Source organism: Armigeres subalbatus, chromosome 2, assembly GCF_024139115.2.
Source record: "Armigeres subalbatus isolate Guangzhou_Male chromosome 2, GZ_Asu_2, whole genome shotgun sequence".
NCBI classification, from domain to species: domain Eukaryota; kingdom Metazoa; phylum Arthropoda; class Insecta; order Diptera; family Culicidae; genus Armigeres; species Armigeres subalbatus.
Window position 1 is genome coordinate 122293991 of NC_085140.1, and position 22521 is coordinate 122316511.

Consider the following 22521-nt stretch of genomic DNA (forward strand, 5'->3'; position numbering starts at 1 on the left):
AGATTCTGTTGAGAGAGAGCGAATTGACGTTGACTTCTTAACCATTGTCATAAAAATACTTTTCAGTTCTGTTCAAGCTTTCTTGGGAACGCATTTATCAATTTCGGAAAGTTAAATATGGCATGTTCAGAGCACGTTCGGCAGCCCAATCGTTGTTTTGGAATGGTCACATACACACAAATATCAATTCGGTTAAAACAAACGGATTAGAATGTAACACTAACTGTCATAAAAACTGACTGACCTGAGAACTTGTTTTTTTAATGTTTATATGTTTTGCTTGTTTAATTCTTCATGGATATTTATACATCTGGAAATGTTATTCTGTCATTTATACACCTGAAATTGTTAAATTTCAAAAATAATTCATGATCTTTCACCTTTAAATTTGTTTTTTGTTATTGAAAAACGACTACCATCAATTGTGTCACGCATTTACGTTAAAGATGTGGTTAGTGAAATGACGATACTTACTTTACCTTACCATGCGATTGAGTTCTGGAGGTAGCAAATACCTTAATACATTCCAGTCCACTCCATGGCGTATTGACGTTTTGCACGTTGCTCGTAAACCACTTTTCACTTGATTGATTTATTTTGCTACATACTTTATATTTGCGTGACATAATTAACGATTGCAACAGTCTTCTCCATCAAGCAATCTCAACACTTATTCTAAATCCAGAATTAGGTGAGATCGCTCCAATTTGTTTCTAATGATAAGTAGATTAGATGTCACCGAAAAAACTTTCTATGTGATAACTGACCAAACCACTTTGAGATTTATAAGCTTAGAGAGTATATCAGAAGACCACTTCTACAAATAGACAGGTTTCAATCCTAAAAATATATCCAGATTAAAGAAGAATTTAAGATGATTTTTTTATTCCAGTGCGATTTTCCAATCCGAAACTCTGGCAATTCCGGAGCCTTTTGGACATTTCTCGCTTAAGTCTATATCAATAAAACTGTAGTTGCTACTCCAAAACTAAAGGTAAAATGGTTAAAAAAATAAAACTTTGTTCGAATTACCAAATGATACGGATTTGTCTGGAAAAATTGATGGGTACGGTAATTAGGTAATATGGCTATTGAGAGATATTCGCATAAGGATAATGAAAATTGTGTTCCAACTAGGCATTCTTACCGAACATGAACTTTTCTTCGCAAAAATAATACATACCACCGAAACCTCAGAAGTGAAGCAACTCGAACGATTTAGTATGCCATTAACTGTGCTCTGAACAATCTGCTGCGTATCCGTCTAAAAAATAGTTCCTAAAATATCAGTCTTATCCATGTTGAGTCAAATGTCCCTTCCCTTCAAACCCGAACAGAACTTCAATCAATGATTTCGGCAACCACTGTTTCCATTTCAACAACCTCCTCACAGTTCCCCCATCGCTCCCTTCCCCTTTTCCCTTTCAAACAGCCTCCAAAAGAACACACACATACGCGCGCGCAGTAAGTACCCGGAAAAGGAAAACCCGGCGGACAATGGGGCCCTCCAGTTTGCGCCTTGCTTTTGCCTCATGGTCGATGATGCCACAATCTCACTTAGGCGAGCGAAAACGATCCTAAAACGGGAATAGAACAAAAAGAGAAAGGCGTGTCCCGGAAATGGGAAGAGCCAAGCGCACACGCGCAGGAATTTCGTGGCATAGAGAAAGAGAAAAAGAAAAAAGAGAAAAACCGAAAACGAAAAAGAGAAAAAGAACAAACGTTTGACATTCATTAGAACCGGGTAGGACAGAAGTTTCTCTTGTCGATGACGATGTTTGATACACGATCCGAGCACAGGCACGAGAAGTGCATCGAGGGAGTCGAACAAGAATGGATAACATTGCGGAATGTAGCGTTACGAGGTCCGACAGGTGGTGTCTCCCTACAACTGACTATGAACAAACGTCGCGTTGACGTGGATCAACACTTACCTTTGCTTTCGCCGTTCCTCTTTTTCCGAGGAGTGATTAATTTCCGTGCAGGTTTCCGCTTCACCGGATTGTAATCCATATCTCGGGTGTCATCGTCGTCGAAGAAGTCATCTTCATCGTCCGGGTATACCCGACGACCGGAATAGAGTCCGTGACCGTTTGTTGCGGGGACACCGCAATTAACTGCCACATTGTTTACGGAAGAGGACCGTGAGTTGGAGGACAGGACCGATCGGCTGCTATTGGAAAAAGTTTGTATCACACGTTTGCGGGAAGATTTCCGTTTCGGCGCGGCATAATCGGAAAAGTTTGAACCGGCGCTGACTGCCGAACTGGCGGACACGGACGAATGGGTTGAACTACAGGAAGATTCATCAACTTGGCAGTAGTCCTCATCGTCGCTGTAACGCTTGGTGGACGTTTTACGGCATTTTTTCTGATGCAAATCGTCCTGATAGTTGATGCTACGCGCGGTCGGTCGTATCCGCTCCCGGAGGCCGGACTTGCGACGTTTCATCAGTCGGTACTTCTGCTGTTGCCGCTCGTGTCGCTGTAACGGCGCATCATGTGAGGAATCGTCCACATCGCCGTAATACGGCTTCTGGTGGTGATGGTGATGGTGGTTATTGTTATTATTATTATTATTATTTCGGGCTATCACAGGAACTTTTTTGTTGCTGCCGGCGTTGGCTTTTGAGTAGGGTTGGTGATCGGATTTGGACCGATCCCGATTCAGTCTTGTTCGCCTACATGGTTTCCATCGTCCACGGGAATCTCGACTTCCGTATTCCGAGGTTTCTTGATCGTTGAAGTCGCTATCCTTATGGTCACTGCTTTCCGAGATCAGCTGCCGTCTTCGGATCTTACGCGGTTTACCTATGAGGAGAAGGAAGGAAAAAAATTATTAGTACAAAGTTTTTTTGTACGAACAACGATGTTGAGAAAAAAAGCACAACTACAAGGAACAGCCCTATGGTAGGCTGTACGAACTATAGACGAAGAATACGTTTTTTAAGAATTGCGTATTTTTTTTTAAGTATTGCGTATAAATCAACTGGGCTGCAAAATGGTGGGTTGACATCAAGGAAGGAGCGCCCAATAGAGCTCTGGTTCCCACAAGTTCCTATCTCACGCTTCCACGAGTCGTCCGATGACAAAAGACCGCCAGCTAAGGGTTGTGTACTTAGCTGGTAGTGCAGCCTGGGCACTGTTGTCCTTCTGACATCAGCTAGAGTGAGAAGGTACGCCTCGAACGTCTGTTCACCAGGAGGTGCGGCTCAAACAGCGTCTGCCTGGTACTCAACGGCTGATCAACGAAATGCTGTATCGCGTCAGTTATACACAAGGTGGCAGCCCCACCAGCGCGATGTAGGTAACGCGACCCCGGTAAGGTAGCTTACTGAAGCCCCGCAAATACCACGAAAAATGAACCTGGACCTGGACGAGAAAGCCTTCTGGCTCGTGAACTGCAGAAGGTTGGAGTGAACGTGGCCGCTATTCAAGAAGTCCGACACGTTTTTTGAATGTCTTGATAAAGCCCATGGAGAGTGCCCAAAGCATGACGTGAAAATTATTATCGGAGACGCTAACGCTCAGGTCGGAAGAGAGGGTTTTGGTTGGGAAACCCTTCACTCCGCCACCAATGACAACGGCCTACGACTAGTAAATTTCGCTGCTGCCAGAGGGATGGCCATCAGTAGCACCTACTTTGCACGAAAGAATATCCGAAAGCACACCTGGAGACACCCAAATGGTGAAACTTGCAACCAGATAGACCATGTTCTGTAGGATGGGCGCCATTTCTCGGATGCTATCGATGTGCGGACATTCAGAGGTCCGAAAATTGACTCTGATCGCTACCTCGTTGTCAGTAAAATTCGATCACGGTTGTCAACTGTATCGAACGAAAGATCACAGCGAACGATGCGTTACAATATCCAGCGATTATCGGCGGAAGAAGTATCGACCAGAAGCTCGACGAACGGATAAGTGCAATCAACGTTAGCGACAACATCAACGATCTATGGGAGTCGATCCATGGAGCGGTGAGCACAACAGCACGAGAAGTGGTAGGCACTGCACAGAGGCGACCCAGGACGGGTTGGTTCAATGTGGAGTGTCAGAGAGTGACAGGCGAGAAGAACGTTGCCAGAAGCCGGATGTTGGTGTCGGGTACCCGATCGAATAGAGATCGGTACAAGGAAGCAAGAGCAGCCGAAAAACGAACCCACCGCAGGAAGAAAAAAGAGTACGAAGAACAAGTTATTAGTGAGGCGCAGGAAAAAATGGAGCAGAACGATATGCGGAGGTTTTATGAGTCTGTCAATGGCGTGCGGAGAAAGACAGCGCCATCTCCCGTCATGCGCAACGACCAACAAGGGAATTTGCTGACAGATAAAACTGAAGTGGCTGCCAGGTGGAAGCAACACTTCGAGACTTTGTTGAATGGAGGAAGTGACGATGCATCGGTGAACAGAATAAATATTAGCGACGATGGACAAGCTGTGGAGTCACCTACACTAGATGAGGTTAAAAAAGCTGTCAAAGAGCTGAAAAACAATAAGGCTGCGGGGAAGGGCCAGCTCCCGGCTGAACTTCTCAAACATGACAGTGAGCAGCTTTATGAAGTTCTGCACCATATTATGTCGAAAATACGGGAAGACGAGGAATGCCTGCTAGCTGGTTGGACGGCCAAGCAGGTTTTCGTGAGGGCCGATCAACAACGAATCAAATGTTTACCCTGAGACAAATCCTTGGTAAATTCCGGGAGTACAACTTGAAGACACATCATCTGTTTATTGATTTCAAGGCGGTGTACGATTCAGTGAAACGGAATGAATTATGGCAAATTATGCTTGAACATGGTTTTCTGGCGAAACTGATACGGCTGATTCGTATAACGTTGGACGGATCGAAATCAAGTGTAAGGGTTGCGTTGCGGATGAAATATCGACGTCATTTGTTACCTTAGATGGATTAAAGCAGGGTGATGCACTCTCGAATATACTGTTCAATATAGCGCTCGATGGAGCGATTAGGAGAGCTGCCCTAGTAACATTTTAGTTTTAAACTCGTTTTATAATACTCTTGAAGAGTAAATTATGGTCTTTAAGAGCGTTATAAAACTTAAAATGTTACTTGGGTGGTGTGCAAACAGGCGGTACCATTATCACAAAATCGCATATGCTCCTTGGAATTGCGGACGACATCGATATTATCGGGATTGATCGCCGTGCCGTGGAAAAGGCTTTTGTGCCTTTTAAGAGGGAGACAGCGAGGATTGGACTCACGATCAATACTAGCAAAACGAAATATATGGTCGCTGGCAATCAACGTGGGTTCATTAGTGGTGGTGGTAGTGAAATGGTGCTGGATGGTGAAAAGTTTGAAGTGGTAGAAGAATTTGTGTATTTTGGAACATTAGTGACGTGCAATAATGATGTTACCCGCGAGTTGAAAATGCGTATTGCAGCTGCAAATGGGGCGTATTACGGACTTCGTAACTACTCTGATTCTTACGTTGGCTTTTTACGGTCATGAAACATGAACGTTAAAGGAGGCTGATCGGAGAGCCTTCGGAGTGTTTGAGTGTAAGGTACTGCGGACAATACTTGGCGGTAAACAGGAGAACGGAATATGGCGGCGTCGCATGAAACACGAGTTGTACCAGGTGTATAAAGGGCTGGATATTATTGAGGCTTATACAACACGGCATACTATGGTGGGCTGGTCAAGTTGTTCGTATGCCGGAAGAACGCCAAGAGAAGATAATATTTAGTAAAGAACCCGGAAGAGGCTGCGTACACGATGGCTTTTGCAGTTGAAGAGGACCTGAGCAGGGACAGGAATGGTTGACATTTCTTTCTACCATTCATTCTTCCATGCAATCACAGAAAAACAAAACCACGGCAGCCGCAGCAGCAGCCACGCCAAGAAGACGACAGTCAGAACATGCTTCTACCATTTTCTCTCCGCACAATTAATGTTTTCGTACAATAATTTCACAACGTATAACCGTTTTTGGTGGGAAATATTCATTTCATTACTACTTGCTTGATTTAGAGCATAGCTTCCCAAAGTTGGGGGGTCGCGACCCCCTTCCATAAGATTTACACAGGCTGGGGGGTCGCGACCCACCACTTTGGGGGAAATTATGATTTAGAGACAAGAACGAATAATCAGTACCTACGGATAGCACTCCTAGGCTTTGCGCCACAGGTAATTAAACTCGATTCTGTGCTGTTTGCGCTGCGCACGAGCCGAAACAAAAAATATCATGCAAATGCTGACCGCGCGCCGGCACGACTCTAACGTAGCAGCAAACAAACAGTTTGCTTCATCGGCAAAATAAATGTCACGATGCCGCGTACATTTTTTTGGCAAACGGTTTCGGTTTGTTTGGTGCATGATATTTGACTGAAAAAAACGTAAATATTCGCATAATCAGAGTGTTTTAATGTACATTTCCCAACACTGGACCTGAGGGCGCTCAATGTTCAGGGCGACTGGAAGCGATTGGCCCAGGATCGAGTTCAGTGGAGAAGGATACCCATTCGGCGTAAGTTCATCGAAGAGCTGTAGTAGCTCATCAAGTAAATAAGTGTCGGCCCTTAATGCGAGGCATTTTCAAATTCGCATCTGCGAATGCGGTGCTACGGCATCCCTGGAAACACAAGAGCCGACGACCTTGCAGGCGCTGGCCACATCTCTGAGCTTGAGCTTGAGCTTGATTGACTGCTCGTAGTTGCTACTCCATTATGACCAGATCAGCTGTTCTTGCATTAGGGAACCAACAGATGTTTGCTTGGGACTAGCACACATCTTCAATGTACAAGTACTGGTGATCTCATTTGTTAGGTCATACTGGCGCCTGCCACGTCAGAATGCAAGTCAATGTAGGGAAGGGGAGGAAATGATGATGCAATCACTCGCCCACTGCAAGCCGAATATACCTCTGCACTTGCCACGAGTTCATGCGGAATTTGTTGGAATTTATGGGTTAGGTTGGAGAGGCAGAGGTCCGTCTTGGTTAACGAGCTGCCAATGTGATAGATAGGAGAAGGTAACTGATGGAATTTCTAATTGGATGTAGGAAACGAGCTATATAAGTTCATTTCCGATTCTGTTAGAATACTTACTGTTAGAATACTCAAGTTGAAGGTATAGGAATAGTAATGGAAACGGTATGGAAGTCCATTTCCAGTTCTAGCGATTGTTAGAACATGAGAAATAAAGAGAAAGATACAAAGTAGGAGAATGGAACGGACCTGGGATTTAACCCACGACCTCCTGCGTATGAGGCAGAAGCAGTAGCCACAAGTATCACGCACTGAACTGATTAATTTTATTGCCGGCCGCGCAATGCAGAACACAATAATTCGGCCGACCGCACGATCGTTCCGCTTCGAAACAAGTATCACGCACTGAACTGATTAATTTTATTGCCGGCCGCGCAATGCAGAACACAATAATTCGGCCGACCGCACGATCGTTCTGCTGTCCGAAACATGAGAGATCACGCACTGAACTGATTAATTTTATTACCGGCCGCGCAATGCAGAACACAATAATTCGGCCGACCGCGCGATCGTTCTGCTGTCCGAAACATGAGAGATCACGCACTGAACTCAATTGCAGGCGCTGGCCACATCTCTGTTAGATAAACAAATAAAGTACCTCTGTAGCATGACACCAAGTGATGGGTTAGATACACCACACTCCTCGTGGAGAAATTTGATGTAAACAGCAAGTCTGGAGATATACAGCAACAGTTCGCTAACAGGGCGATTATAACTGTAGGGGCAGTAGGGGCAATATAAACATACGAGGTAATATGAGCCACCCTTATTTTGAGCTTATTGACAAGTTTTATCATGTAAAAGTTATATGATCTTTAGGAGAACGCCCCACATATGCCTCAACGTGAAAAACCGCATTAAAATTCAATTTGAACATGAAAATACACTTGAAAATGTAAATTTTCGCGGCAAAGGCAAAATTCGTATAAGATTTGAAGTTAATAAATAAGGTTTTGCCACAAATCTGCAAAATGCAGCACAATCAAAAGATCTATTATAATTGAATATTGTTCACATATGGTGTTACGGTTCATTTTATCTTACATGTTAGTGACAATTGTTTGAGTGGATTTGTGAATGTTCCATTCCTGAATGTTCTGTGTTTGGGCTAGAAGATAGGCCATTAAAAATAAAAATAGAGGAAGTCCCAGACACAGACTTTATATTGCTGATGCCATATGGCACAAATTAATTCGAGGTGCCCAAATAGGATCTGAATCCTACACCAAATAGAGCTATGTATTCAACGGCTTGGCTGTTGTAGACAAAATGCAAAACGCAATGAAAACACATTTGCGGGATTTGACTGATGGACAAAAATCTTTTAAGGAAACCTCGTCACACCTCGCAATTGGTAACACATTGGACGTTTCTCTCGGGGCACAGAGAGATCGTCAATTTTTTAATTTGTTGAATATATTGTAAACTGTTTATATTTCTATGTTTGTAAAATAATTTTATTGCAATAGGTTGTAGTGATACAAAGCTGAATTTATCATAAAACTTTTTTTTTCCAAAATCAGTCTTTATGGGGCAATATGGGCATACATGCACAGAGCAAGATATCAGGCCTTAATATGAAAACAAGTTCAAATTTCAGTTGCCAAATACAAGAATATTATCATCTATGTAACATTCATTACGGAAAAGTTACAACATTGATCAATTGAAATGTGGGTGTTCAAACGGTGAAGAGTAGCAAATCGATTCGGTCCGCTGTTGTGCGGTTTATTAATTTTATTTGTTATGGAATACTCTAAACTGTTGAAGGAATTTCATATTCTTTCATATTACCACACTTTTCTCTCCCAAAAAAAAACATTTTGGATGGGTGGCCCATACTGCCCCAAATGGTGGCTCATATTGCCCCGTATAGTCGGGAACACACATTGAAGTCGGTTCTATACTATTCCCCAGAAAGCCATACCCCAGAAAACCATTCCCCAGAAAGTACCGTTCCCCAGAAAACAGAATAATAAACATGATTTAATTTTCTTGTTTTCTTACAAGCATCATCGCAACCATAATTAAATTGTCTTGATGAGTTGGATGTGCAAGGGCCATTGTGGTAATTATTAGAAACTATAGTTTCAAATACAATGTGCCTTTTGGCATAATGACCATAAGGTGCCTGCCAGAGTAGATGCGTCTACGCGACGTCGCGCGAAAACTGCACGCAAAGGCAGGGGCGACTCGTCCATACGTTCTACCTGTCCATGGAACAGGTAACCATTTTTAGGTCAGAGGTAAGAAATTAATGTCTTGGCAATTAATTACTAGGGCAAATAATTTACTCAGTAAATTTTTTAAACAGAGCTTCACGTAATATTTCTAATGATTTTAACATCTAAATATCTAAAGAAACCAACTATTTCGTGGGCAGATCAAGTTAACGCCACATGCTTGGCGTACAGTCAAATTGCAGCTGAATGTGTGTTTCTCCGAAAAACCACACCCCATCACATAGAAAGCTTTTGCCAGTCGTACGATCTATATGAAGAACCAACAGCAGCGCTGCCAGAAGTCAAATTTTAAGTTTTGCGCCATGACAAATGATTTGAAATAATTTCCTCCTTGGTATGCTCACTCGTTCTCCGCGCGCAGAGAACCAGCGTGAGCGTTGCCAGCTTTCTCCATTTTCTCACATCATCCTCTTTCGCATGCGAAGCAAGCACGTTTAGTTGCAAGTTCTGCTATGCGCGCAAGAGTCAAACCCGTTCGACGCGCTGCGAGAACAATCAACGACGCGACGCACCTTCGGTTAGACTCGATCGTAGTGTCGGGCTGTGCTTTGCCGAAAGGCGCACCGCGCACGCTTTCGCGCCGATGATTGGAAACAGTTTGTGTTTCTTTTTTCTCGTGATGACTATGCAATGCATCAAGAACAATATTAAATTAATGTTTGCATTTTTAAAGAGTAGAAATTAATCAACTTAGAGAAAAAGGTATAGTTTTCACTAAATTTGAAAATTAAATAACTGGAACACATTTCAGCTTCTAAATGTGACTCATTGGTCGTCACAATCTGGGGTCGCATCAAACAATAATAATTATTGTAATCTCAAAATATGTGAGAGTTTAAATATTAGCGGCGATGGGACCCGTGTACCCTGAATGGTGGAATGAGCCGATATGAAAGATCTTTATTCTGAGCAATATCCAGTTATTGCCAACTGTTACCAAGTTAGATTTTAGACGATTTGCGAGAGTCTAAAATTTTAAGTGCATCTAAATTTAAAACTGTAACAAAAGAGAAAAATAAGTCATTTATTGTTTTGTAAATATTTTCTATTTAAATTGTTTTTAAAATATTTGGTTAAGTTGTACAAGAAAAGGTTGTAATATTAGATTAAATGTCCAACTTTCATTCGAAACCACTCAGCTTGATGAATATTTTTTATCAGCATGGTAGAACAGGTGTAGCAAAAGTCCACGAGACGCCCCTGCGCAAAGGAATAACAATCAATAATAAGGAGCTGACAAATCGCATAGACGCACCCTAAGGGGGCCGCCAGAGTAGAATCGCCTACGCAACGTCGCGCGAAAATTGCACGCAAAGGAATAACAATCAATAATAAGGAGCTGTCAAAGTGTATAAACGCTTCGCTTCGCATTTCGCGTCTACTCTGGCCGCACCCTAAACGCGACATGCGATGCGACGCGACTCACGCAAGGGAATAACAATTATTATCAATGAACTGTCAAACTACACAGTCGCGTCACGTCGCATCGCACGGTCACTTCTATTCTGGCTTCACCCCAAAACAGAAAAAAAAAATCTTTGTATTTTGAAACACGCCTTGATTGAGGAAATAAATAGAAATAGAGACCCACGCATTTGCCCGGAATAAGGCAATTAAGTCAATGATTCCTTATTTTAAAACGCGCATTTTCCTGTATAGGGAGTTTTTAATATGTTTGTGCTACGCATGCGTTTGTCCATAATAAGGCACAAGAATATAAAAATGAGTAAATAATTCTTTCTTGAAAGGCACGAATTTTCCCGAAATAAGGTTAACGAATGATTCCTTCTTTTAAAATACGCATTTGCTCGGAAAAAGGCAAATTACATTCGTACATTCTTTTGACTCACACATTTGCCTGAAATACGCCTTCTTTCAAATCACGCGTTTGCCCGGAGTATATCAAACAAGTGGATGATGCCTTCTTTTGAAATATGAATTTACCCGCACTGATAAAAATCTACATTTTCATTGAATAAAATTTAAAAAAAAAATGCAAATACTGCCGTTACACGCATAACTGTCCCATGTACATAGGAATCCCAGGTTACTATAAGAATTTGTCGGGAATAAGGTGAATCATAATTGAACGCTTCTAGAAAAACACTCATTTCAATATAGGGTAGAAAACGGCACTGGCAGGGTGCGACAGTTGTTGGCACCCTCAACCATATTTGCGTTTTCAGCAAACATACACTATTTATGAACATAATTTTGATTCAATCACACAATTTCAAGTCTAAGCTTGCATTTGAATAAGTTGTTTGTGTAATAGTAGCAAGATTTGATGAGTTAATCACCGAAATAAATTTGCACCTACGAAATCCTTGAAATTATTGCATCGCCAAAGAAAGCAACGCACGAAAAGCAACTGTTACTTACTTTTTTGGATCGCCTGTTTCTCCCTCCTCTTAATTGCGTATGACACGTCAATTTTGCGGAGGTGAACTAGCCTGGGCTAAAAACCTCTTTAATAAAGATTATAATAATAATAATAATAATAATAATAACGTCAATTTAAGTACGTAAACTACTTTTTACACTTTATCATCACTTGATTATCACCACAAAGAGCAAATTTATGCAATATTTGCTCTATGTTTCACTAAATAAAATCGGGACTGATCGTTTTCTTTGACAGTAGCAAACTTCGAAATAGAGCGAGAGAATGTGTTTGTGAGCATATCAAACACACGCTAAAAAGATACCACGCACAATTCTATGTGATTTGATTTTAGCAAAACTACGAACAAAAGATCCGGCGTTGCATTTATTTTAAAAAAAGTGTTAAAATACAAATGCTTCTATTCAGATTCTTACGCAGACCATGAATTATATCAAAAGTGATAGCAACACCTTAGTATTTTAACCCTTATGTGGCTGACAGGACCGTTTTCCTTTTGCATCTTCAATACTTTCCAAGCTCATCAACAAAAATCATAACCATTCCCGATACTACATAGCGCATTTCAACCATAAATAATTGCCTACTTTTAGGGTATTATCTATTATTGAACTGTGAAACGTAGTGTAAGAATGGGGTGGCTCCAGCGGCTAGATAGGACAGTGCTGCCCATTATTCAACATAATATTATGAAGACTCGCGAGGTGGAATATATTGTTAATATACTATACTACCAGAACCTTCGTTTCACCTAAAATTGATTAATTATATATTTTTTACATTATTTAAAAGACGGTTAAGTATTCGAAATTAGCAAATTTTCGATTAAAGCAGAAATTTGTACTTTATGTGTAATACCATCATAAGAATCTTCATCGTTCCCAAAACCTCTACATACAAATGTTCAAGCCGTTCCCTAGTCTATAAGGACAGACAGACAAAATTTCATTCTTATGTGTGTAGATTTGGTTTTACGTAGTTTACGTCGAGCGGTCGTGTTTTGTACACAACCACCATGATTTTTTTTTATGAAACAAACATATCATGTAAGGACCGCAAAGAGCATGTTGTATATTTGAAACTGGTTGATAGACTTTTGCTTACGCGTGTAGACTCTAAGGCATTACAAAAGACAAAAGATGTAAATCCTGGCAGCGGCAAAAAGCATATAAGTTTCCTTCTCCAAAATGGCCAACTTTATTCAAATAGTTTGAAAATGGTAAAAGTTATGAAAATGTCAATATCTGGGTACACGGGCCATTCACGTCTGTTTTTGTTGGCCGCATAAGGGTTAAATTTGTTTGACAATGTGTTTAAATGCTTTTGCCTATAGACCTGTGCGCCGCCGCGCCACGCCGCCGCCGCCGGTGGTTTTACTCACGCCGCCGCCGCCGACGATTTAGGGTCAGCGCGCCGCTGATCATAATTTTGCCACGCCGATGACTAATCGCGATAAAAAAATCTATTAACTTGAGTCGAGTAGAGTCAAGTCAAGACAGTGAACACGGCCTAACAGTTGAGGTTGAAATATGTATCTGTAAAGGTATACAACGTGGTGGAGTGAATAGTACTAAACTTGTCTTATGACAATTTATGTTAAGGAGGATCTCGTCAGAAATCAATTTCAAATCTACCTCACGTGATGGTGTCTCTTAGTCAGTGTAGTGACATACATTATCTTGGTTAATTAATAAGTTGGTTGATTAGTTTAGAGTTTGAATCTAGTAAAACAATTCATAAATTGTTTAACTGGTTATTGGGATTCATCTAAACCAGGACCTCATTCAGTCAGGCACCTAAACAATTTTCATAGCATCTGGCATTGGTGTAGGCAAATCATTGCAGTTCAGGAATATCATGTTTAGTAGCACAGTCATTATCTTGACAGTATTTACTTATTGAAATCAATCAGGCCAGTTTAATTTGTTTTAGATTTGTGCTAATACGACAGATGACCTAATTGGCAAAACTCAGCAAAGTTATTGAATCCTTTCTGTGAATGCTTTTCCAGATTTTTCACGAGTAACTAATTTTAATTTGGAAATCAATTTTTGATTATGATTGACAGAACCACTTGGTATTTATATTACGAGCATCAGTTGAAAACGCTTCTTCTTTTCTTATTAACTGCTACTGTAACCCAAAGCTGGGATGATGTCGCCTCGCCGCTTAGTAGGGTATCTGTTCCTATATCAATAACAATAAGCCAATGGGCATATGAAATGCATTTATTTCTCACCCAATAATCAAGAAACATGAGAATAATTATGCTCGGCTCACGTCATTTTTAATTGATAACAATTTGGTAACTTCAAAAATGAAATTGTTATCACATTATAGAAGTATTTAGCTAAAAAACATCATCACTGCCATGCACCTATTTCAATAACATTCAAAAACAGTTAATCCTATGCCTGTACCTATATCAATAATACTGTTTCCAACATAAAATACGCACACTATTACTTGTGTGTATACGTAACGATATGATTGCAGTGATGCCGAATTCTTCAATGTTTTGTATTTGAGTTGAAATATAATTACAAAATTCCAGTTTTCGTTGTAGTTTTCCAACTTATCAGTTTAATTTTATGTTTGTCATAGCTTATCTCTTCGATATACCTTGTTTTACAAACATAAGAGTTGAATTTCACAATGAAAGTTCATTCAAGCATTTTTGAAATAAAAATCTAGGTCGGCAACCCTTGCCGATGCTGCAGCCATGTAAATAGTTTGGAATACGGACAAGAATAATTTAGACGTTGTTCGAAATAAACCTATATCAAACTATAGGAAATCGTGTTAGTTTTTCAAATATGATTATATTTATAGTGAAATTGTGATGTGCTCTATGTGTTGTGAAGTGTATTTTGAAAGGATTCATTTGTTTAAGCTTGAAATTGAGTGGAAAACAACGGCGTGAAATGAGATGAATCTGCTAGTAGCAATCGAGCAGTGCATCAAATCAACAGTTCAGAGGTAGGAAAATGAAAATAAATGTGTTTTATAATTTTGTTTTTAATAATTTGAGTCTTGTGAACTAAAACATTACTCAAACGGAATTTTAAATAATATTCCAAACATTGAAGAAGGTGGTCTATTCATTATTGTGTACATACGATGTGAGAAATTGTAATCAAATTGATTTTTTATTTGGTTTATCGACGGTTGAGATTAATATACGAGCTGTTATTAATATGGGAACAGATACCCTATTTAGTAAACTTATTTAGTTCCGAAAAGTTCCCTTTAAAAAAACCTTAGAAAATTGCTTCAGGAATTTTTCCGGAATTTTCTTTTTGTATTTCTTTGGAAATTTCTAACGAAATTTCTCCGAAGATTCCTTCAGAATTTTCATTACCGATTTCTTTAAAAATCCTTTACAAATTTTATTCGAAATTCTTTAAAGAATGCATACGAAAATGGTTACAGGAGTTCCTACGAAAATTTCGTTGGGAATTCCTTGGGAGACTCATTAAAGAATTTCGAAATTCCGTTGGTAGTTTCTCCAAAAATTGTTTAGGAAATTTTTTAAAGTAATAACTACCTTTGGAAATTTCTTTGAGAAATCCTTCGGAAATTTAACCTTTTAAAATTTCTTTGGCAATTATTATATGAACTCCGTAAGAAAAATTTCAAGATATTGCTTAAGGAACTCTATCAAAATTTACCCAAAGAATTTCTACAGAACTTCTCTCACCAATTCTCTTAAAACATTCTCCGAGAATTCTTTCAGAACTTCCTGCAGAAATTCATTCGTAAATGCCTTTATGAGTTCATTCCGAAAATCTTTCAATAAAACATTCGGTTTTTTTTTCAACGATTCTTTTTAAAAGTCTTTTGGTGTTTATTTTAGGAATTCTTTCAAATATTTAATGAGTAACGGAAGTTATTTTTAAATTATTTAAAGACTAAAGTTCTGAAGCAGTCTCAAATGATTTTTTGGAGAAGTTTTTGTAAAAATATATTGAGAGTTTTGTGCAGGAATTTCCAAATGAATTTTTGAAGACATTTGCAAAAGAGAATCTGAAAGGAATTTCAAAAATAATTCCTGAAAGAACTGCTTAATAGAGATGAGCCAGTCGGTGGCAGAAAATCTCTATTCTTCTTCTTCAATGGCTCTACATTCCAACTGGAACTTGACCTGCTTTTCAACTATAGTATTCTACTAGCATTTCCTCAGTTATTAATTGAAAACTTTTCTATGCCCGCCATTGCATGAGAATGTATCGTGTGTGGCTAGTACAATGAATACGCTATGCCCTGGGGGTCGAGAATGTTCCCAACCCGAAAATATCCTAGATCGGACCGAGAATTGAACTCGCCATCAACGGATTGGCAATCCTACGCCTTTGCTCGCAAGGCTTCTGTAGACCTCGTCCGGTAATTTCCTCGGAAATTGCCTCAAGTAGTTCTACAAAAACTATCCTACAAAGTCTTTTGGAAATTCTTTCGGGTTTTTTTTGTAATTTCCCTTAGGAATTAGTTCGGAATTTCCTCCACGAATTCCTTCAAAAATCTGTATAGGAAAACATTGGGAATTCGTTATTCTTGATAAAATACCTCCAAAAAATTTTCTGGGATCTCTTTTGCAATTCCTTGCAAACATATAGGACGAAATTCTAAGAAATTCCTTAAGAATTCCTGAACAAGTTCCTGAAAGCTTATCCGAATTTTCAAAACAACTCCTGAAGTTACTTCCGACAATCTTAGATTTCTCCAAGAATTCTTTTGGATATTCCGTCGAGACTTCGTTCAAAAATTCCTTTACAGATTTCTTCGGAAAATCTGAAAATAAATCAAGAAATTAAATAAATGTTGGAATTTCTCAAGATATTTCTCCAAAAATTAAATTTAAAAAAGAATTCTAAGAACTATTCCAAAACTTCCCTCAGGAATTCTTTAAGAACCTCCTACAAGAATTCTTTATGAGTTTCCTTTGGAATTGCTTCAGGAATTCCTTAGCAAATTTCATCAGGAATTGCTTCGTAAAATCCTTCAGATTTTTTTTTGAAATTCCCTTCAGATATACCTTCTGAAAATCCTTCGCAAATTTCTTTTGAAATATCTACAGAAAATATTTTAGAAGTTCCTTCAAAAATTGTTATAAAATTCCTCCAAAAAATCCTTCTGGAACTATTTACGGGTTTCTTTAGAAATTTCTTTAGGCTTTGGAAATTTGCTCAGAAATTTCATCGAAAATTAATTTAGGAATTTCTTTGGAAGATTCTTTTAGGCATTCCTTCGGATTTCTTTTATAAATTATTTGGAAATTTATTAGAATTTCCTCTAGGGGTTCCTTAGCAAGCTTCTTAACATTTTTTATAGAAATTTCCATAAGAATTCTTTCAGAACTACTTTAAGCATTTCCTTTAGAAATTCTTAGGGTAATCCTTAGAAAATTCTTCTAGTATGTTTGGTAACTTTAGGAATTTTTTTTTGGACATTTCTCTCAGGAATACCTTTACAACATTCTGCATTTATTTTAATTTTATTCGGGGATCTCTTCAGAAATTCATTCAAAACTCCTTCAAAAATTGCCATTGGGATGCATTTGGAAATTCTGTTAGGAATTCTTTTGAAAATGTCTGTAGGGATTTCTTCGAAATTTCCTTTTAAGGTTTCTTCTGATTTTTCTTCGGAAATTCCTTCGGCTCCATTACTGCCGTCATACGTATATTTGTCCCATGTTTGCTGGGATTCCCTATATACATGGGACAGTTATGCGTATAACGGCAGATTAGTTCTTCCGGAAATTTGCCGGAAATGCTTTCTAAAACAATTTCGTACATTACTTCAGGAATTCTTTCGGAAAGTATTTTAGAAGTCCCTTCGAAAATTCTTCAAGGAATTCTTTCGGAAATTCTATAGGAATATCATCGGAAACTATTCCATTCCTCAATAAATTTTCGAATGAATTCCAGCAGGAATATTGTATGATTTTACTAAAAAAAAAAGAACTTGAAAGGATTTTTGAAAAAATGTCTATATGAATTTCCCAGAAATTCTCATAGAATTTTATTCATTTTACCCATATCAATATACATATTTGGTAACTGATGAAGGTAATGCTAGTCCTACTCAGCCAGTGCTCATTTGCAGTTATGTTGATCATCTATTGAGATTTGTAAATACAAGAACGTTAGGTGGGAAATAAACTGTCCATCATGTATGTCTTCATGATGTATGTATGTTCATGTATGTCCTTCCAATTATCTCAATATACTAGATATGCAGCACCTCAAACATCGCTCAATTTTATATGTAATTTAACAAATAGTAGTTCGAATTTTTCTGAAATTTAAATATATTGAGAAGTAAAACGACTGAAATGTAGGTATCAAAATCCTGAATTGGGAATAACTTTTGAATCTAATTCTCAACACTACTCAGGGATCACGAAAAGTGAAGCAGAATTTATTGAATTTAATTCATAAAAATCAGGGAATTATAAAATAGTTTTAATTTAAATAACATTTTGTAAACAGGTACTAATTAGTGTCATCAGCACTATTGAATGTGCTGTTTGATGATCGGAAAGCGTATAAAATTGCAATTTTAACTGAAGTCGATTTTGTATACGGGTGATTTGTACCGTGTGAATAAAAAAATCCGCGTTGAAATCGATTTTTTCAGCCATTGGTTTTTTCATCCACGCCGGTTCACGCCGCCGCCGCCGATAAAAGCCAACGGCGCGCCGCCGTGACGCCGCCGCCGCCGGGGCAAAAGTGACCACCACGCCGCCGCCGCCGATTATACGACCGGCGCACAGGTCTAATTTGCCTATCTGTCTACATGGCATAAAATTGATGCCAAGGCTAAAAATTCATGTTTTGTTTTAAGCCAGTTTTGATAAACAATAAAGTTTGTTCCAAAATTGAGTGACGCGAGATGAGCGTGCGGCCGATTAATATGAATGAATTTTACTACTGGAGGATATAAACAAACAGCATTTGGCACCAATACGTTACCAGTTTTCTACTTCCATGTCTAGTTGCTAAAGGGAGCAAACTCATTGCTGATAATAGAAATTGCTATGCCAATAGAAGAAATGTTGACCTGTCACTTTATTTTAAATTTACTAAGTTTGTGGTAAAAGCTGTTATATTTAGTGAACACCAATCATCAAAGAAAGAGCATACAAATGTATACCAGTACAGTTTAACCTGTGTTTTAGTGTAATCATTCATTATTTTTATCATTAAAATTGGCGAATGTCTTAGACTGCCAAGAATAGGTATTTTCCCTAATAAGGTCATTTTTTTTACAATGACTGATTTAGGCTTATAACGGTGGCAACTAAAACATTGGAATGACTTCAACACTTTTCTATCACAATCAGTGTTGTAAAATGTCATTTGCATTCTCCCAGAACTTTTTTCAGAAGTTAGCCGTCAATTCATAAGGTATGACGAACCTATAGGCGCATAAATGTGCCTTCAACTTTGTCTGACAAGACATTGCTGTAAATATGTAATCTGAGGCGTGGGAGGCAAAATGTCATTCAAATGACATTATGTCAAATGACACGTGACATTTTGGAGAGATTTCACTTTCCAGCCTATGTTATATTTAGATTTAGTTTACATCTAAAATTATAAAGTAAATTTGGCTTCTGAAGAAAGATATGATACAAGACTGATCACAATAATAATGCTTTCACAGAAATAAGACTTTATGTAAATGAATCCTTACAATAAGCCGCCGAAACAGGAAGTATTGCGGTACACTTAATCAAGCGAACCAAGACCATGGGAAAAGTACGCGGTCGAACATTTTAAGCGTGAAAATGTTTCGAAAACTGTCATAGCATTTTTTGCTCAACTAAGCTCCATTGTATGCAAAGGTGATTGTAAGGCCAACCATGGACCATATTATGTTAATATTCATTAGTCTAAGTATGAAGACTAAGGACAACACTTTGTATAACATAATATATTATATCAGATTGAACTATACTTAGTAGTATTTGTAGTTTTTTCCCGAGCCATTCTTTTCATTCCAGTTTTTTGGTTGCCAAAATGTGTTTTAATCATTGCAGGAATCTTGTTAAGGGTATGAAAAAAAAATCTGAGATATGGTGCATTCTGGGGAATGGTTTTCTGGGGAGTGGTTTTCTGGGGTATGGTTTTCTGGGAAATGTTATAGAATCATTGAAATCAATACATTTTCAAAAATGCATTCCAACAATTTCCAAACGCCTTTTTCGCCATTCATCCACGTAATATGAAAGATAATAATCCCTAGTATAAGTCAACTACATTTGAATGATGACTTTTTGATCTTTTCGGTGCTTTTCGGAACGGTGTCCTTAGGTGGCCGATCACCCAATATCTTTGTAAGTGTACCATAAAAATTATCAACTCAAGATTAGTAGTCGTGAGAAACTTGACTACCAATCTACAAGGCAGACAAAAATAACCCCTTTTTTGTTAACATCCGATTACCGTAAACATTGCATTAATGTGAACGATTTCAGTCCGAGTTGAACACAGGAATTCTCAATACTGTTTGACTATGGCATAAACTAACGAAATGTGTCCGAAAATCAACAGATTTGCTTTGATTTACGACGATATTTCTCGGGTACTTATTCAAAAGGACGTATGTGATTTTGTAAACAAAGATTCAAACGTTGATATGACCAACCTGATAGCACTCCCCCGTAAACCAACACTACCAACAGGTAGTCGAAGGCTTCCCGACCTGTCTGTGGTGATAATTCGCGTGGGAGTGCTATCAGATTGGGCAAAACGACGTTTGAATCTTTGTTTGCAAAATCACATACGTCCTTTTGAATAAGAACCCGAGATTTATGTTTTATTTTTTCATGATGCTAGCTGATTATGTTCACATCTTGCGACATTGTTGCCAGCTGTTCGAACACACAAATAGCATAATTGAAATTTACTGCGTTCTTTTTGATTTTTCAAGACGTCCCAAAGTAGGATAATGAATATATAATTATATGACATTAATAGATAACTGGTTGGAATAAGATTTATTATTTTTTCGATATTTTACATATTTTCGCTGCCGACGACGAGCAACCGACGACGTCGTTAGCATGTTAGCACTCAGTTTTATTTTGATTGAATCGACGCTAAATGAGCACTATATGGTTTGATAATTTATCAATGTGTAGATTAAGATTCTAACATAGTTCTAATACTTTTTCTAGTATAATCAGGTGTGGTTCTTTCAATCACAAACTACTCCGTGCTAATTGGAGTGAAAAAGTGGGTATTTGTAAGATTGTGTTGGTGAGCCGCTCGGCAGCCATAAACCATTGCATCATGACGTCATTGACAATTTTTTTTACCCGTGTTCAAATGGCGAGTGAAGTTTCATGAGGGCAATGTTTACATTTTTTTACAGGTATGGAGTTTTTGGCTCGTGCAATCGTCTATTCTGAATGACACCGTAAGAGGCCTTAACTGACTCCAATATTCATACCCCGAAGTCAAAGTTTTGCCTTCTAGTACAATTGTGATGTACGCGAAAGGCATAACAATATAGCAAAACTCACCTATCACTTCAGAAGTTTCCGACTGTGCTTCTTCCTCTGCGCCTTCCATCTCCTGGTCCTCCGCTTGTTCATCCTGCTCTTCAACGTCCGACAAGTTTACTTCTTCCTCCTCCTCTTCCTCTTCTTCGACGTCATTAATAAAATCACTGTCACTTTCTTCTTTCCTAATTGTTGGGGTCTTCGTTGTTCGAACCAATTTCCGCACTACCTGCTTTTTACCCTGAGCTAACTTTTTCCTATCATGGATCTGCTTTGTTTTCACTTTCAGTACTTCTTCTTCTTCCTCTTCTTCACTATCAACATCATCATTTCCGGAATCCGCCTCTTCATCCTCTTCCTCTTCACCACTTTCTTCCTCTTCTTCTGCTGCTACTTCGTCTTCACTCTCTTCCGCCTCATTACCACTACCGTCTTCTTCTTCTTCCTCTTCATCGTCTTCTTTTTCCACTTCTTCCGGTTGTTCAACACGGGCTGTCTTATCCCGCGCCTTGACGTCGGGTGGTTTCTTAACACCGTTACTACTAAATCCATTTGCCCCGGTGATATCCCGCATGAGTTGCGATTGTCGCTTCCGCAGAATATCCATCATCGGTTTGGTGTACCCTTTGATGTAGTCTTCGCTCTCTATGTAGTCCAAAGCGTTCGACGTCTTGTTTTCGAGCTCGCGAATCGCGTACGTCGGATTGCCGCTATATTTAATCACAACCTCTTCTATCTGATCGGCCCGCTCGAATTCCTTCTCCGCCCGCTCGCGTGCAATTTGGTCCGGATCGGTGCTGAGGATGTCGGACCAGCAGAATTTCTTCTCTTTCTTGGCGGTAGAGCAACCTTTTGTTCCGTTCACTTTCCTGTCGGCCGGAGTTCTCGTGCTGTCTCGTTTGGAGCGAAGATTCTTCGGCGATGTGGTTTGTTGTGCAGAGGCTTTCACGGTATGGGAGCACCCCCAACTTCATCAACGATTTGACGTGGTTGATTTTGTTGGTGGATTCCGCCTCGTCCTGTGTGGTAAGTTTCTGACTGTGTTTGACGATGTCTTCGATTACGAGTTTGAGGCGAGACTTGGTTTGTAGCCCAGTCGCAGCAGCTCCTGGAAGAACAGGGACCGAAGATAGTCGTAGTCCGGTCGCTCGTCGTACGTCAATCCGCCGACGTAGTGCAGGAAGTCGCCGAGATATTTGGGACAGTCTTCACCGTAGATGGTTTTGAGCATCTCGCGAACGTCGGTCATGAAGTACTCTTTCATGCGGTGCACCTGCTCCGGTTGGTTGAGCATTTTTTCGTCCTTCCATGGGAGGAATCCACGGCTCCAGAAAATGAGATTGTAACTGAGGAG

At 39.3% G+C, this 22521-nt stretch overlaps 1 protein-coding gene across 1 annotated transcript in view; it reads right to left on the bottom strand.

The window, feature by feature from the left end:
• Nucleotides 1-22521, bottom strand: part of LOC134210768 (uncharacterized) — a 38154-nt gene that overhangs the window by 2157 nt on the left and 13476 nt on the right. Inside the window, 4 exon segments of the mRNA XM_062687024.1 lie at nt 1935-2810; nt 21189-22102; nt 22104-22248; nt 22251-22513. Coding sequence (XP_062543008.1) covers nt 1935-2810; nt 21189-22102; nt 22104-22248; nt 22251-22513 — 2198 coding nt within the window.